This window comes from Hoplias malabaricus, chromosome 12 (assembly GCF_029633855.1).
Source record: "Hoplias malabaricus isolate fHopMal1 chromosome 12, fHopMal1.hap1, whole genome shotgun sequence".
Classification (NCBI taxonomy): domain Eukaryota; kingdom Metazoa; phylum Chordata; class Actinopteri; order Characiformes; family Erythrinidae; genus Hoplias; species Hoplias malabaricus.
Genome location: NC_089811.1, coordinates 3,206,244 through 3,223,446, shown reverse-complemented (window position 1 = coordinate 3,223,446; position 17,203 = coordinate 3,206,244). Strand labels below are relative to the sequence as shown.

Here is a 17,203-nt window from a genome sequence, read left to right as displayed (position 1 = left end):
AAGTAAATTAAACATATCTGATTAAATGCAATGTGCTTTCTAATAAGGGTCTCACTTTTATATCTTTACTTTTTAATATATGTTTTTCATTTATCAGATCCCCCTGGACCCCCATCCAACCCACAAATTATTGATACTACAAAAACAACAGCCACATTCAGCTGGGGTAGGCCCTTCTATGACGGTGGACTCAGTGTGACCGGATATGTTGTTGAGCACAGAAAGGAGGGAGACGATGACTGGGTTCAAGCCACAACTTCACTGTTGAGGATAACAGAGTTTGTAATTCCGAACCTACAAGCAGGAGCAAAATATAATTTCAGAGTGAGTGCAGTTAATTCAGAAGGACGTGGAGAACCTGCTGAAGTTGAGAAAGTTATCGAACTTGTTGACCGTGAAGAACTCCCTGACTTTGAACTTGATGCAGAACTTAGAAAAACACTTGTTGTTCGCTCTGGTGCTTCTATTCGTATATTTGTGGCCATCAAAGGTCGTCCAACTCCAGAGGTTACATGGATGAAGGAAGATGTTCCTCTTAAAGGCCGTGCCCATATTGATACTACTGAGTCATACACTTTAGTTGTTGTTCCTGAGTGCACAAGATACGATGCTGGCAAGTACATATTGACATTAGAAAATGTAGCAGGAAAGAAGACAGGATTTGTTAATGTCCGAGTTGTGGACACACCAGGACCACCAGTCAACTTGAAGCCAAGAGAAATCACCAAACATAGTATAACACTTCAGTGGGAGATTCCAATTATTGATGGTGGATCTAAGATCCAAAATTACATAATTGAGAAGCGAGATGCAACTCGAAAGGCCTTCACAACAATTAGTACAAACTGCCAAAAATGTTCCTACAAAGTTACAGATTTAGAAGAGGGGGCTGAATATTACTTTAGAGTTTCTGCTGAAAATGAACAAGGTATTGGGGAGGCAGCAGAGACACCTGAGCCCATCAGAGCTTCTCAATCTCCATCGGCACCAGACAATCTCATAGTAACTGATGTATCAAAAGATACAGCAACTCTTGCATGGACCAAGCCAAGACATGATGGAGGTAGTAGAATCACTGGTTATGTTATTGAGGCTCAAAAGAAGGATTCTGAACAGTGGACACATGTGACAGCAATTAAGTCTTTGGATTACATGGTCACAGATTTGACAGAAAATGCAGAGTATATATTCCGTGTATTTGCTGTGAACAACTCAGGCAGAAGTGAACCTCGTGAAAGCCGACCTGTTGTAATTAAGGAGCAGACCACACCACCAGGATTTGATCTTAGAGGTGTCTATCAGAAGTTGGTAGTAGCCAAAGCAGGTGATAATGTGAAGGTGGAAATCCCTGTTTTGGGTCGCCCAAGACCAACTGTTGTCTGGAAAAAAGAAGATAAGGAAATCAGACAGACACAGAGAATCAACATTGAAGACACAACAATCTCTACCATTCTCAACATACGTGAAATCAAGAGAAAGGATGAAGGCCAGTATTCAATGACAGGAAAGAACTTATTGGGAAATGTTACGGAGACCATTATTGTCCAAGTTCATGATATCCCAGGACCTCCAACAGGACCAATTAAGATTGATGAAGTGTCTTGTGACTATGTACTCATATCATGGGATGCACCAGAATATGATGGAGGAGTTCCTATCAATAATTATATTGTTGAAATGAGGGAGACCACAGGAACTTCTTGGGTGGAGTTGGCAGCTACTGTCATTCGTACAACATTCAAAGCTGCACGTCTTACAACAGGAACTGAGTATCAATTCCGTGTTAAAGCTCAAAATAGATATGGTGTTGGCCCCTACCTTACATCAGAACCTGTGGTTGCTGCTTATCCATTTGATGTACCAGGCCAACCAGGAATTCCCCAAGTTGTTGCATTCACAAAAGACTTCATTACTATCAGTTGGAACGAACCTTCCTCAGATGGTGGAAGCCCAATTTTGGGATATCACATTGAAAGGAAAGAGAAAAACAGCATTCTTTGGCAGAGGATCAGCAAAGCCCTTGTAGTTGGTAATATTTTCAAATCAACAGGTCTTATGGATGCAATTGCATATGAATTCCGTGTTATTGCTGAAAACATGGCTGGTCTTAGCAAGCCAAGTAAACCATCTGAGATGGCTTATGCACTTGATCCAGTGGACCCTCCCAGTAAGCCAGTGGCTATTAATATAACTAGACATGAGGTTACTCTGCAGTGGATGAAGCCAGAGGGTGATGGTGGTTTCCCCATCACTGGTTATACAGTGGAAAAGAGAGAATTGCCCAATGGACGCTGGCTTAAAGCCAACTTTAGCAATATTCTTGAAACAACCTTCACTGTAAGTGGTCTGACAGAAGATTCATCATATGAATTCCGTGTATTTGCAAGAAATTCTGCTGGATCTATCAGTAAACCCTCCAAACCTTCTGAAGTCATAATCTGCAGGGATGATATTGAGGAACCAAGACTTGATGTTGATGCCAGCTTTAGTAGTGTTGTGGTAGTTAAAGCAGGAGATACCTTTAAATTAGACGCAAATGTTACTGGAAGACCAATACCATCATTGGTTTGGACAAAAGATGGGAAGGAGCTGGAAGACACTGCAAAACTGGAAATCAAATCAGCAGATTTCTACACATGTTTGATTAACAAAGACTCTTTACGAAGAGATGGAGGTGCCTTTACTCTGACTGCTAGCAATCCTGGAGGATTTGCTAAGTTTATATTTAATGTCAAAGTCCTTGATAGGCCTGGGCCTCCAGAAGGACCACTTCATGTTACAGACATGACAACAGAGAAATGTATTCTGTCATGGCTACCACCACTTCAAGACGGGGGAGCAAAAATTGATTATTACATCATCCAAAGGCGTGAAACAAGCAGACTTGCATGGACAAATGTAGCTACAGATTTACAAGTCAACCGTTATAAAGTTACCAAATTGCTCAAAGGAAATGAATATATCTTCAGAGTTATGGCTGTGAATAAATATGGAGTAGGAGAACCCCTTGAATCTGACCCTGCTGTTGCAACTAACCCATATGTACCTTCTGATCCACCACAAGCCCCTGAAGTCACAACTATTACAAAAGACTCTATGGTGGTATGCTGGGGACACCCTGAAAGCAATGGAGGAAGTCCCATAAATACTTACATAATTGAAAGAAGGGACAAAACTGGTCTTCGATGGGTCAAATGCAACAAGAGGACAGTTACTGACCTGCGCTTTAAAGTGTCTGGTCTTACACTAGGGCATGAATATGAATTCAGGGTGTTTGCTGAAAATGCTGCTGGTTTAAGTGCACCAAGCCCTTCAAGTCCATTTTATAAAGCCTGTGACACAATATTCCAGCCTGGACCTCCAGTGAATCCAAGAGTTTTGGACACAACAAAATCAAGTATTACTGTTGCCTGGAATAAACCTGTTTATGATGGGGGTTCTGACATTACAGGATATGTTGTAGAAACATGCCTGCCAGAGGAAGATGAATGGACAATTGTCACTCCAAGAGAGGGACTGACAAGAACTTCATTTACTATAACCAATCTAACTGAAAACCAAGAATATAAAATAAATATTTCTGCTTTGAATTGTGAGGGTGTTGGAGAGCCTGCATCTATACCTGGCTCACCAAAAGCAGAGGACAGATATCTTCCTCCAGAAGTTGAGCTGGATTCTGACCTTCGTAAAATAGTGAACATTAGAGCCTGTGGCACTCTGAGACTGTTTGTTCCAATTAAAGGAAGACCTGCACCAGAAGTTAAATGGTCTAGAGAGAATGGCGAACCTCTTGACAGAGCATCTATTGAGATCACACCTTCATTCACATCACTTGTTGTTGAGAATGTTGACAGGTTTGATAGTGGGAAGTATATGCTAACAGTGGAAAACAGTTCAGGAAGCAAAACAGCATTTGTGAATGTCAGAGTGCTTGACACCCCAGGAGCACCACAAAACCTCACAATTAAGGAAATCACAAAAGATTCTGTCTCCCTAATCTGGGATCCTCCGATTATTGATGGTGGCTCACGAGTCAGGCATTACCTTGTAGAAAAACGTGAATCAACAAGAAAGGCCTACTCCATTGTAAATACTTCTTGCCCTAAAACCAGCTGGAGAATCGGTGATCTACAGGAGGGTAGATTATATTTCTTCAGAATCTTGGCTGAGAATGAATTTGGTGTTGGCCTCCCAGTGGAAACTGCAGAACCTGTCAAGATTTCTGAAAAACCTCTTCCTCCTGGCAAGGTGACTCTTAAAGAAGTAACAGGCAGCAGTGTAACTCTGTCTTGGGAGAAGCCTGATCATGATGGAGGAAGCAGGATTACAGGATATATTGTGGAAATGCAAGGGAAGGGCAGTGATAAGTGGACCCAGGTCATGACTGTTAAAGTGACAGAGGCAGTTATTGCTGGTTTAACTCAAGGTGAAGAGTATTCTTTCCGTATATCCGCCACAAATGAAAAAGGAACCAGTGATCCTCGTTCACTTAATGTGCCTGTAGTGGCAAAAGACACTGTCATCTCCCCTACTTTCAAGCTTTTATTCACTACATTTAGTGTGCTGGCAGGTGATGACCTCAAGATAGATGTACCATATGTTGCTCAGCCCAAGGCTGTAGCCACCTGGCTCAAAGATGGTGCTCTTCTGAAAGAGACAACAAGAGTAAATGCTGAAGTAACTGATAGGCATTTATATCTTGTAATCAAAGAGGCAACACGGGATGATGTGGGTACATATACTGTCAAGATAGCAAACTCTGCTGGAGAGGCTACAACGGACATAATTGTAGTCGTATTAGATAAACCTGGCCCTCCAACTGGCCCAATCAAAATTGATGAGGTAACAGCAGAGAGTGTGATCCTCTCATGGCAACCACCAGAGTACGAAGGTGGCTGTTCAATCAACAACTATATTGTGGAAAAAAGAGATACATCTACTACAAACTGGCAGATTGTGTCAGCAACTGTAGCAAGAACAACAATTAAGGCTGCAAGGCTGAAGACTGGCTTTGAATATCAATTCAGGATTGCAGCTGAAAACAGATATGGAAAGAGCTCATATCTTTTGTCTGAGCCTGTATTGGCACAGTATCCATTTGAGGTACCAAGCACACCAGGAATCCCCACTCTTCAATCTGTTACCAAAGAAAGTATGGTTGTTGTTTGGAACAAACCTGGCAGTGATGGTGGAAGCAAGATTATAGGCTACCATCTCGAGGGCAAAGAAAAAAATAGCCTCCTGTGGGTAAAACAAAACAAGACAGTTATTCCAGACACAAGATTTAAGGTCAGTGGTCTTGAAGAAGGCATTGAATATGAGTTCAGAGTTTATGCAGAGAATATTGTTGGTCTTAGCAAAGCCAGCAAAGTGTCAGATGTCCAGGTGGCAAGAGATCCTTGTGATCCTCCAGGCAAACCAGAGGCAGTAATTGTCACTAGAAGTTCTGTAACACTAAGATGGACTGCGCCAGAGTTTGATGGTGGCAGCAGGGTGACTGGCTATGTTGTAGAGAAAAAAGAGTTGCCCAGTGGCCGCTGGATGAAGGCTAGTTTCACTAATATCATTGAAACTGAATTCGTCATTAGTGGCTTGGTGGAAGACCAACGATATGAATTCCGTGTCATTGCAAGAAATGCTGCAGGGGTATTCAGTGCTCCATCTGACAGTACAGGTCCAATCACAGCAAAAGACGAAGTTGAACCACCTATGATTGACTTGGATGCTAAATATTCTCAAACTATTGTTATTAATGCAGGAGAATCATTTAAGATTGATGCTGGAATATTTGGCAAGCCTGTTCCATCAGTTCATTGGATGAAATCTGGTGAGGAACTAGCAAATACTGCTAGACTAGAAATTAAAAATACAGATTTCACAGCTTCTTTAAGTGTAAAAGAGGCTATTCGTGTTGATGGAGGCCAGTATACACTGTTACTGAAAAATGTTGGTGGAGAAAAATCTGCAATTGTCAATGTTAAAGTTTTAGATAGGCCCGGGCCACCAGAGGGGCCAATTTCAATCTATGGAGTTACAAGTGAGAAATGTTGCATAGCTTGGAAAACACCTTTACATGATGGAGGTGCTGAGGTATCTCATTATATTGTTGAAAGAAGAGAGACTAGTAGACTAGTCTGGACTGTTGTCGAATCTAAGGTGCAAACCCTGAATCTTAAGATTACCAAGCTTCTTCCCGGAAATGAGTATATCTTCCGAGTGATTCCTGTGAATAAATATGGAATTGGTGAGCCTTTGGAGTCTGAACCTGTCATTGCAGCAAATCCATTTGTCACACCTGATGCTCCAACAGGTGTTGAAGTATCCAACATCACAAAGGACTCAATGGTTGTTACATGGGAAAGACCAATTAATGATGGCGGTAATGCAATTTCAGGATACATTATTGAAAAACGGGACAAAGAAGGTGTCAGATGGACCAGATGCAACAAGCGTGTAGTTAGTGAACTGCGCTTCAGAGTAACAGGTCTTCTTGAAAATCGCAGTTATGAAGTCCGTGTGTCTGCTGAAAATGCAGCTGGAGTTGGCAAACCAAGTGCTTCCACTGTGTACTACAAAGCGCAGGATCCTGTATTCAGACCAGGTCCACCGAACAATCCTAAGGTTGTTGACATCTCTAGGTCATCTGTTGTACTGCACTGGGGTAAACCTATTTATGATGGTGGTTGTGAGATTCAAGGTTATATTATTGAGGCCTGTGAAGGCATATCTGACGAATGGATGATATGCACACCACCCACTGGAATCACAGAAACAAGATTTGAAGTTAAAAATCTGTTGGTAAAACATGAATACAAATTTAGAGTTTGTGCTATAAATAAGGTTGGAGTTGGAGAAAATGCTGATATTAAGGGATCCATAATCATGGAAGATAAACTAGAGGCACCAGATATTGATCTTGATGCTGACTTGAGAAAGATGATTACTGTTAGAGCTGGAGGATCCCTTAGATTGTTTGTTCCAATCAGAGGCCGTCCTGCTCCTGAGGTGAAATGGGGGAAAGCTGATGGGGAAATTAATGAGACAGCACAAATTGATGTTACAAGCAGCTATACCTCACTTGTAATTGAAAACATAAACAGGTTTGACAGTGGAAAATACACACTGACCTTGGAAAATTCAAGTGGAACAAAGTCTGCATTTATTAGTGTCAAAGTGCTTGACACTCCAGATGCACCATCAAACTTCCGTGTAAAAGAAATAACAAAGAATTCAATTACCTTGACATGGGAGCCACCTTTGTTGGATGGTGGAGCAAAGATCAAAAATTACATTGTTGAGAAGCGTGAGAGCACAAGAAAAGTATATTCTGCTGTGGCTTCCTGCAATAAAATGACATACAAGGTTGAGCAACTTGAAGAGGGCCACAACTACTTCTTCAGAGTTCTTGCTGAAAATGAACATGGTATTGGATTACCTGCTAAGACTCCAGAACCACTGAAAATATCTGAAGTACCACAACCTCCAGGAAAAGTTACTGTAGTGGATGTTACACGCAAGAGCGTATCGTTGTCCTGGGAAAAACCAGAACACGATGGAGGAAGTCGAATCACCCACTATGACGTTGAGATGCAAGCAAAGGGGATTGACAAATGGTCTCTATGTACCCAAGTTAAAGCACTTGACACTACTGTGACCAATTTAACCCAAGGTGAGGAGTACAGTTTTAGAGTGATTGCAGTTAATGACAAAGGAAAGAGTGATCCTAGGTATCTAGCACATTCTGTTCTTGCAAAGGACCTTGTAATTGATCCATCAGTGAAGACAAAACAAAGTTCATATAGTGTACAAGTTGGCCATGACTTGAAAATTGAAGCCCGTATCACTGGTCATCCAAAACCAACTATTACATGGACTAAAGATGGTGTAGCTCTGAAACAGACCACAAGAGTTAATGTTGCAGACACTGCACACCATACAACTCTGTCTATTAAAGATGCAACAAGAGATGATGGTGGTATGTACAAAATTGCTGTAGCCAATATACTTGGACAAAAAGAAACCATGGTTGAAATCATTATACTTGACAAACCTGGTCCACCAACAGGCCCGATCAAGATAGATGAAATAAGCGCAGAGAGTGTTACACTGTCGTGGGACCCTCCAACATATATTGGAGGGTGTCAGATATCAAATTACATTGTACAAAAGAGAGACACAACTACAACCAACTGGGTAGTTGTTTCAGCAACAGTGGCAAGGACTACACTTAAAGTTGGAAATTTGAAAACTGGAGCCGAGTACCAGTTTAGGATCTTTGCTGAGAACCGATATGGTAAAAGCTATGCAATAGATTCAGAGCCGGTTGTTGCACAGTACCCTTTCAAAGAGCCAGGACCCCCCGGAACTCCATTTGTCTCAGCATTCACAAAAGAATCTATGGTTGTTGAGTGGCACAAACCAGCTTCAGATGGTGGAAGTGCTATTCTTGGTTATCACCTTGAGAGAAAAGAAAAGAACAGCATTTTATGGACAAAGATAAATAAAACACTTATTCAAGACACACGATTTAAAACATCACCACTGGAGGAAGGTATTGAATATGAGTTCAGAGTCTCTGCTGAAAACATTGTGGGAACTGGCAAATGCAGCAAAGTTTCCGAGGGCTGTGTGGCTCTTGACCCATGTGATCCTCCTGGTACTCCTGTGCCAGTAATTGTTACAAGACACTCTGTGATGCTCAAATGGACACCACCTGAATATGATGGAGGCAGTCTGGTTACTGGGTATGTTGTGGAGAAAAGAGACCTCCCAGATGGCCGTTGGATGAAAGCCAGCTTTACAAATATTCATGAAACTGAATTTACAGTCACAGGTCTGACAGAAAACTCAAAATATGACTTCAGAGTCATTGCTAGAAATGGTGCTGGGTCTGTCAGCAAGCCTTCTCAGTGCACTGGACCAGTCACTGCTATAGATGAAGTTCAGCCTCCAGTATTTGAGATTGATTCGAAATACAGCCAAATCATCACTGTAAGTGCTGCTGATACATTTACCCTAGAGGCTTCTGTCATGGGTAAGCCAGTTCCAACAATGCAGTGGTTCAAGGGTGATGTGGATGTTGAAAACTTAGCAAGAGCTGAGACCAAGAACACAGATTTCAAAGCAGTGCTTGTTGTTAAGGATGCCATTAGAGTGGATGGAGGACAATACATTTTGCACCTTTCTAATGTTGGTGGAATTAAATCTGTGCCTTTCAATGTACGAGTGCTTGATAGGCCTGGGCCCCCACAAGGTCCTATAACAGTCTCGAATGTAACGAGTGAGAAGTGCTCATTATCATGGCTTCCACCCCAACATGATGGTGGTAGCAGTATTTCTCATTATGTCATCCAGAAGCGAGAAACAAGTCGTCTTGCCTGGACTGTTGTGTCTAGCGATTGTGGAGCAACCATGTTCAAAGTTACCAAGCTTCTTAAAGGAAATGAGTACATCTTCCGCGTTATGGCTGTCAACAAATATGGTGTTGGTGAACCTTTAGAATCTGTCCCTGTGGTTGTGAGGAATCCATTTGTTCCACCTGGACCTCCTCAAGAAATAGAAATAACAAATATTTCAAGGGATTCTATGACAGTGTGCTGGACTCGACCTGTGACTGATGGTGGAAGTGAAATTGTTGGCTACATTGTAGAGAAAAGAGACAGAGCTGGAGTCAGATGGACAAAATGTAACAAACGCAGAATCACAGACCTTCGTTTCAGAGTTACCAGTCTTACAGAGGATCATGAATATGAATTTAGATTATCTGCAGAAAACGCTGCTGGTGTTGGACAACCAAGTCCACCAACAGTTTATTACAAAGCATGTGATCCCACATTTAAACCTGGTCCACCAACTAATGCACACGTTGTTGACACCACAAAGAACACTGTGACTATTGAATGGAACAGACCGATTTATGATGGTGGCTTAGACATCCAGGGCTATGTTGTTGAGATCTGCAAAGCTGATGAAGAGGAATGGCTAACATGTACTCCACCTACTGGACTGAATGACACTAAATTCACAATAACCAAACTAACAGAACACCAGGAGTATAAGGTTCAGGTATGTGCTCTGAATAAACTGGGTGTTGGTGAGCCAGTTGCTGTACCAGGGACAGTGAAGCCAGTTGATAAAATGGACTCTCCTGAAATTGAACTTGATTCTGAATTGAGGAAGGGCATTGTGGTCCGTGCTGGAGGCTCTATGAGAATCAATATACCCTTCAAAGGCCGTCCCATTCCAGAGATAAGTTGGACTAAGGATGATGGTGATCTACCAAGTAAAGCACAAATTGAAAAGGGTTTGGATTATACCCAGCTCTCAATGGACATCTGTGACAGAAATGATGCTGGAAAATACACATTAACCCTGGAGAACAGCAGTGGTAGCAAGTCAGCATTTGTTTGCGTGAAAGTTCTGGATACACCAGGCCCTCCTATAAACCTAATGGTGAAAGATATCACAAGAAACTATGTCACTCTTATTTGGGAGCCTCCCCTTATTGATGGTGGTGCGAAAATAAAGAACTATATTGTAGACCAGCGTAAATCAACTCGGCCAGCATTTTCTAACATTACCACAAAATGCACGAAGACTAGCCTACGTGTTAGTGATCTCACTGAAGGAGGCATTTATTACTTCAGAGTCATGGCTGAGAATGAGTTTGGAGTTGGTCTGCCTATAGAAACAGAAGAGTCTGTAAAGACAGCTGATCCTCCTTTACCTGTGGGAAAAGTCACTTTGACTGATGTGACTAAGTCTACTGCTTCACTGTCATGGGAGAAACCAGATCATGATGGGGGTAGCAGGATCCTAGGATATTATATTGAAATGCAGCCCAAAGGATCAGAGGACTGGGTAGTAGCAACAACTACCAAAATATGTGAGGGTACAGTTACAGGACTTAGTGCTGGTCAAGAATATCTATTCAGGGTTATTGCCTACAATGACAAAGGAAAAAGTGATCCAAGGCCACTAGCTGCTCCAGTCACAGCCAAAGATATTACAATTGAACCAAGCCTCAAAGTAACTTTTAATACATACAGTGTCCAATGTGGCAAAGACCTCAAAGTAGAAATTCCAGTGAAAGGTCGACCAGCACCAAAGGTGTCATGGGCTAAGGATGGGCAAGCAATAAAAGAAACAACTAGACTAAACATCTCAAGGACTGTGACATCCACTGTGCTTAGCATCAAAGATTCCAACAGAGAGGATTCGGGCAAATATACAGTTACAGCAACAAACAGTGTAGGCACAGTCTTAGAGGAAATTGGTATCATCATCCTAGACAAACCAGGCCCACCAGTTGGACCAGTTAAATTTGAAGAAATAAGTGCTAATTATGTTGTAATTTCCTGGGAGCCACCTGTATACACTGGTGGTTGTCAGATAAACAATTACATTGTGGAAAAACGTGACACCACTACCACAGCCTGGCAGATTGTTTCTGCAACTATTGCACGAACAACCATTAAAATTTCTAAGCTGAAAACTGGCACAGAATATCAATTTAGAGTGTTTGCTGAAAACAGATATGGAAAGAGCACTTCACTGGACTCAGCACCTGTTGTTGTTAGTTATCCATTCAGTGAACCTGCAGCACCTGCTATGCCATATGTGTCCTCAGTGACAAAGGATCATATGCTTATTGAATGGAAGCCACCCACCAATAATGGGGGCAGCCCTATTACTGGGTATCATCTTGAGCGCAAAGAGAAGAACAGTATTTTGTGGACAAAACTTAACAAGCTCCTAATTACTGACACTCGTTTTAGAACAAATGGTCTTGAAGAAGGCATTGAGTACGAATATAGAGTGTATGCTGAAAATATTGCTGGAATAAGTCCACCTAGCAAAGTTTCAGAAGGTGTTATTGCATGTGACCCTTGTGATGCCCCTGGAACCCCAGAAGCTATTGTTATCACAAGGAATCTAGTCACAATTCAGTGGGCAAAACCACAATATGATGGAGGAAGTAGAATCACAGGTTATATTGTTGAGAGGAAAAAGTTGCCTGAAGGCCGCTGGATGAAGGCTAGTTTCACAAATATCATTGACACTCAATTTACAATCACAGAATTAACAGAAGGAGACAGATATGAGTTCAGAGTAATAGCAAGAAATGCTGCTGGAATTTTGAGTGAGCCTTCTGAAAGCACTGGGCCAATTACTGCACAAGATGAGATAGAAGCACCTTCAGTCTCCATGGACTCAAAATTCAAGGATGTCATCATAGTGAATGCCGGTGACACATTTTCCATTGACGCTGATATTGCTGGCAAACCACTCCCTGATATAATGTGGTTAAAGGATGGAAAAGAAATTGACAGTACTACTCAAAGAATGGAAATAAAATCCACCATTACACGGACTGTTCTAACTGTAAAAGACTGCATAAGAGTAGATGGTGGACATTTTGTCCTAAGTCTCAGCAATGTAGGCGGAACAAAACAGGTGCCTGTGAATGTAAAAGTTCTGGACAGACCTGGTCCACCAGATGGGCCACTGAAGGTAACTGGTGTCAGAGCAGAGAAATGCTATTTACACTGGAGTCACCCAACACATGATGGTGGAGCTGGTATTTCTCATTACATCATTGAAAAGAGAGAAACTAGTCGACTGTCTTGGACAGTGGTAGAACCCAAAATTCAAGCTATCAGTTACAAAGTCACAAAACTATTGCCAGGTAATGAGTACATCTTTAGAGTCATGGCAGTAAACAAATATGGCATTGGTGAACCACTTGAGTCTGAGCCAGTCATTGCAAAAAATCCTTTCAAGACACCTAGTCCTCCTTCAACACCAGAAGCAAGCGCAATCACTAGAGACTCAATGGTCCTTACATGGGAACGACCTCAAGATGATGGTGGCTCAATGATTGACGGCTATGTTTTGGAGAAGCGTGATAAAGAAGGTGTCAGATGGACAAAGTGTAACAAGAAAAGACTAACTGATTTGCGTTTTAGAGCCACTGGATTAACAGAAGGACATTCTTATGAATTCAGAGTATCTGCTGAAAATGCTGCAGGTGTTGGCACACCTAGTGAACCATCTGAATATTACAAAGCCTGTGATGCGACCTATCCTCCTGGCCCTCCAAGCAATCCCAAAGTGACAGACCATTCAAGTACAACTGTTTCCCTGACATGGAGTAGGCCCATTTATGATGGTGGTGCACCAATTTCTGGATACATTGTTGAAATGAAAGAAGCCAGTGATGACGAATGGATTGTGTGTACTCCATACACTGGTGTGCAGACAACACACTTCACAGTGAAAAAGCTGAAGGAAAATGCAGAATACAACTTCCGTATATGTGCAGTTAATATTGAAGGTGCTGGAGATCATGTTGATGTTCCAGGCACTGTTATTGCTGCTGAGAAACTAGAGGCACCAGAAGTAGAGTTAGATGCTGATCTAAGAAAAATGGTTAATGTTCGAGCAAGTGCAACTTTGAGATTGTTTGTCACCATCAGAGGAAGACCTGAACCTGAAGTTAAATGGACAAAGGCAGAAGGTCCTTTAACAGAACGTGCACAAATTGAAGTCACAAGCTCTTACACCATGCTTGTCATTGACAATGTTGACAGGTTTGATACTGGTAAATATATTGTGACTCTTGAGAACAATATGGGCATAAAATCTGCATTTGTTAATGTCAGAGTCCTTGATTCCCCAAGTGCTCCTGTGAATTTAATGGTTAAAGATGTTAAGAGAGACTCAGTCCAGCTACAGTGGGAACCACCAAATATTGATGGGGGAGCAAAGATTACACATTATATAGTAGAGAAACGAGAAGCTAAAAGAATGGCCTTTACAACTGTGACAAACCAATGTGTCAGGAATTCATTCAAAATAGATGATCTACAGGAAGGTGGTGTTTATCACTTCCGTGTACTGGCTGTGAATGAACTTGGTGTTGGATTACCTGCAACTACCACAGACCCAGTAAAAGTTTCTCAGGCACCTTTACCACCTGGTAAGGTTATGCTTGTAGATGTAACTCGCCATAGTGCAAGTCTCTCATGGGAGAAGCCAGACCATGATGGTGGTAGCAAAATAACTGGCTACATAGTGGAGATGTTAACTAAAGGAACAGATAAATGGACTGTATGTGCCACAGTTAAAGCCCTGGAAGCCAAAATTGAAGGGCTTACAACCGGAGAGGAATATGCATTCCGAATTATTGCCGTTAATGACAAAGGAAGGAGTGATGCTAAACCCCTGGTAGCACCTGTTGTGGCCAAGGACATTACCATTGAACCTGTTATTGACTTGTTATTTAACACTTACAGTGTTAAGGCTGGGGATGACCTCAAAATAGATGTTCCATTTAGAGGCAGACCTCATCCAGAAGTGTCATGGAAGAAAGATGGTCATTCTCTGAAACAAACAACCAGAGTAAATGTTATGACCTCTACAACAAACTCTAAAATTTTCATTAAAGATGCAACAAGGGAAGATGCTGGAAAATATGAAATCATTCTAAGCAACTCAGTTGGTACTAAATCTGATGAAATTACAGTCATTGTTCTTGACAAACCAGGTCCACCAAGTGCAATCAGAGTAGATGAAGTAAGTGCTGATTTTATCTCATTATCATGGGATCCCCCAGTGTATGATGGTGGGTGTCAAATCAACAACTATGTTGTTGAGAAGCGAGACACAACCACTACAGCATGGCAGATTGTTTCAGCAACAGTGGCAAGGACATCAATTAAAATTAGTCGTTTATCACAGGGAACAGAATATCAGTTCCGTATTGCTGCTGAAAATCGTTATGGTAAGAGCCATGCTGTTGACACTGCTCCAGTAGTTGCACAGTACTCCTTCACACCACCAGGCCCTCCAGCTGACCTCCAAGTTGCTCATGCCACAAAATCAGGCATGTTGGTCACATGGAAACGGCCAGCCAGTGATGGCGGAAGTCCAGTCATTGGTTATCACTTGGAATGCAAAGACCAGAGCAGCATTCTCTGGACAAAGATCTCTAGGGGTCTTGTTGTGGATACTCAGTTCAAAGTAACTGGTCTTGAAGAGGGTCTTTTCTATCAGTATAGAGTATATGCAGAGAATGTTGCAGGTATTGGACCTTGCACAAAAGCCTCCGAGCCTGTTGCTGCAAGGGACCCATGTGATCCTCCAGGTCAGCCAATTGTTATGAACATAACAAGAACTTCTGTTTCTCTCTCCTGGTCTAAACCTGAAAATGATGGCGGAGCCAAGATAACTGGTTATGTTGTTGAGCGTAAAGAACTTCCTGATGGGCGCTGGCTGAAGTGCAATTTTACCAATCTGCAAGACACATATTTTGATGTGACAGGCCTAACTGAAGATCAGAGATATGATTTCCGTGTCATTGCAAAGAATGCAGCTGGATTACTCAGTGATCCATCAGAGGGTACAGGCCCCATTACAGTAAAAGATGATATGGATCCACCCCGCATTACAATTGATGACAAACTCAGACAGCTTGTTGTAGTTAAAGCAGGCGAAGTACTGAGGATTGATGCTGAAATTTCTGGCCGCCCAATTCCTGTAATTTCATGGTCAAAAGATGGAAAAGAAATCGAAGCTAAAGCAAGAGTTGAAATTTCTTCAACACTTTTGTCTACCACACTGATTGTTAGAGACTGTATTAGAAGAGACTCTGGACAGTATGTTCTCACATTACAGAATGTAGCTGGTACCAGATCTTTAGCTGTGAACTGCAAAGTCCTTGACAGACCTGGGCCATCATCTGGACCACTGGAAATTACTGGATTGACAGCAGAAAAATGCACTTTATCTTGGGGACCACCACAAGAAAATGGTGGTGCTGAAATTCAGCACTACATTGTTGAGAAACGCGAGACAAGCCGTCTTGCATGGACCCTAGTCTATGCAGACATGAAGGCCACAACATGCAAAGTCACAAAACTGCTAAAGGGCAATGAATACATTTTCAGGGTTAGGGGAGTGAATAAATATGGAACAGGTGAGGCTCTGGAGAGCGATGCTGCTAAAGCTGTGGATCCATTTACAAAACCTGCTCCACCAACTGATGTTGAGGTTACCAGTGTAACAAGTGAAGCAATGACAATCTGCTGGGAAAGACCCCTGTCTGATGGTGGCAGTAGCATTGGTGGCTATGTAATAGAAAAACGTGAAAAATCTGGCCTTCGCTGGGTTCGCGTCAACAAAAAGCCAGTATATGATCTAAGAGTTAAAGCTTCAAATCTCCGTGAAGGATGTGAATATGAATATCGTGTCTATGCAGAAAATGCTGCAGGTTTAAGTGAACCAAGTGTGCCTTGCCCCTTGACAAAAGCAGAAGATCCATTGTTCTTGCCATCACCACCAGCTAAACCAAAGATAATTGATTCGTCCAAATCCACAATAACACTTGCTTGGAATAAGCCACTGTTTGATGGTGGTTCTCCAATCACAGGATACTCAGTGGAATACAGGAAAACCAATGAGGAGGACTGGATTGTTGGAGTCGGACACACCACGAACACTGAGTTTACTGTTGTAGGGCTGACATCAGGAACAGAATATGTCTTTGTGGTTAAATCAATTAACAAAATTGGTCCTAGTGAGCCAAGTCCTGAATCTGATCCTCAAGTAGCAAAAGACAGAGAAGATGAACCTGTATTCCTTATCAGCAATGAAATGCGAAAGACACTGATTGTCAAAGATGGCAGTTCGTTCACTTTAAGGGTCCCATTCAAGGGGAAGCCTGTGCCAAATGTAATGTGGAACAAACCTGATGTTGATCTTAGAGTTAGGGCAGCCATTGACACAACAGACACTTGTACATCTATCACAGTTGAGCAAGCTACAAGAAATGATTCAGGTAAATACACTGTGACTCTTCAAAATGTTGCGGGAACAGCTACACTAACATTGAGTGTAAAAGTGCTCGATTCACCTGGACCACCAGCTAGTATTGGAGTAAAAGAGGTGACCAAAAACTCTGCAACTATTACATGGGACACACCAGACAATGAAGGTGGTGCTCCTGTAAAGAACTATCTTGTGGATCTACGTGAAGCCAGCAAAAAGGGATGGACCAGGATCACAGATAGTTGCCCCCGTATTACCTTCAAAATAACTGATCTGCAAGAGGGAGGGGTTTATTATTTCAGAGTCACTGGTGAAAATGAATATGGAATTGGAGTACCACTTGAAACCAAAGAGGGAACTAAAATTACAGGTA

At 42.0% G+C, this 17,203-nt stretch overlaps 1 protein-coding gene across 1 annotated transcript in view; it reads left to right on the top strand.

Moving 5' to 3' along the window:
* ttn.2 (titin, tandem duplicate 2) overlaps nucleotides 1-17,203 on the top strand; it is a 173,622-nt gene that overhangs the window by 132,095 nt on the left and 24,324 nt on the right. The window contains exon 172 of the mRNA XM_066641306.1: nucleotides 98-17,200. Within this exon, the coding sequence (XP_066497403.1) occupies nucleotides 98-17,200 (17,103 nt within the window). The remainder of the gene's footprint in view (nucleotides 1-97; nucleotides 17,201-17,203) is intronic.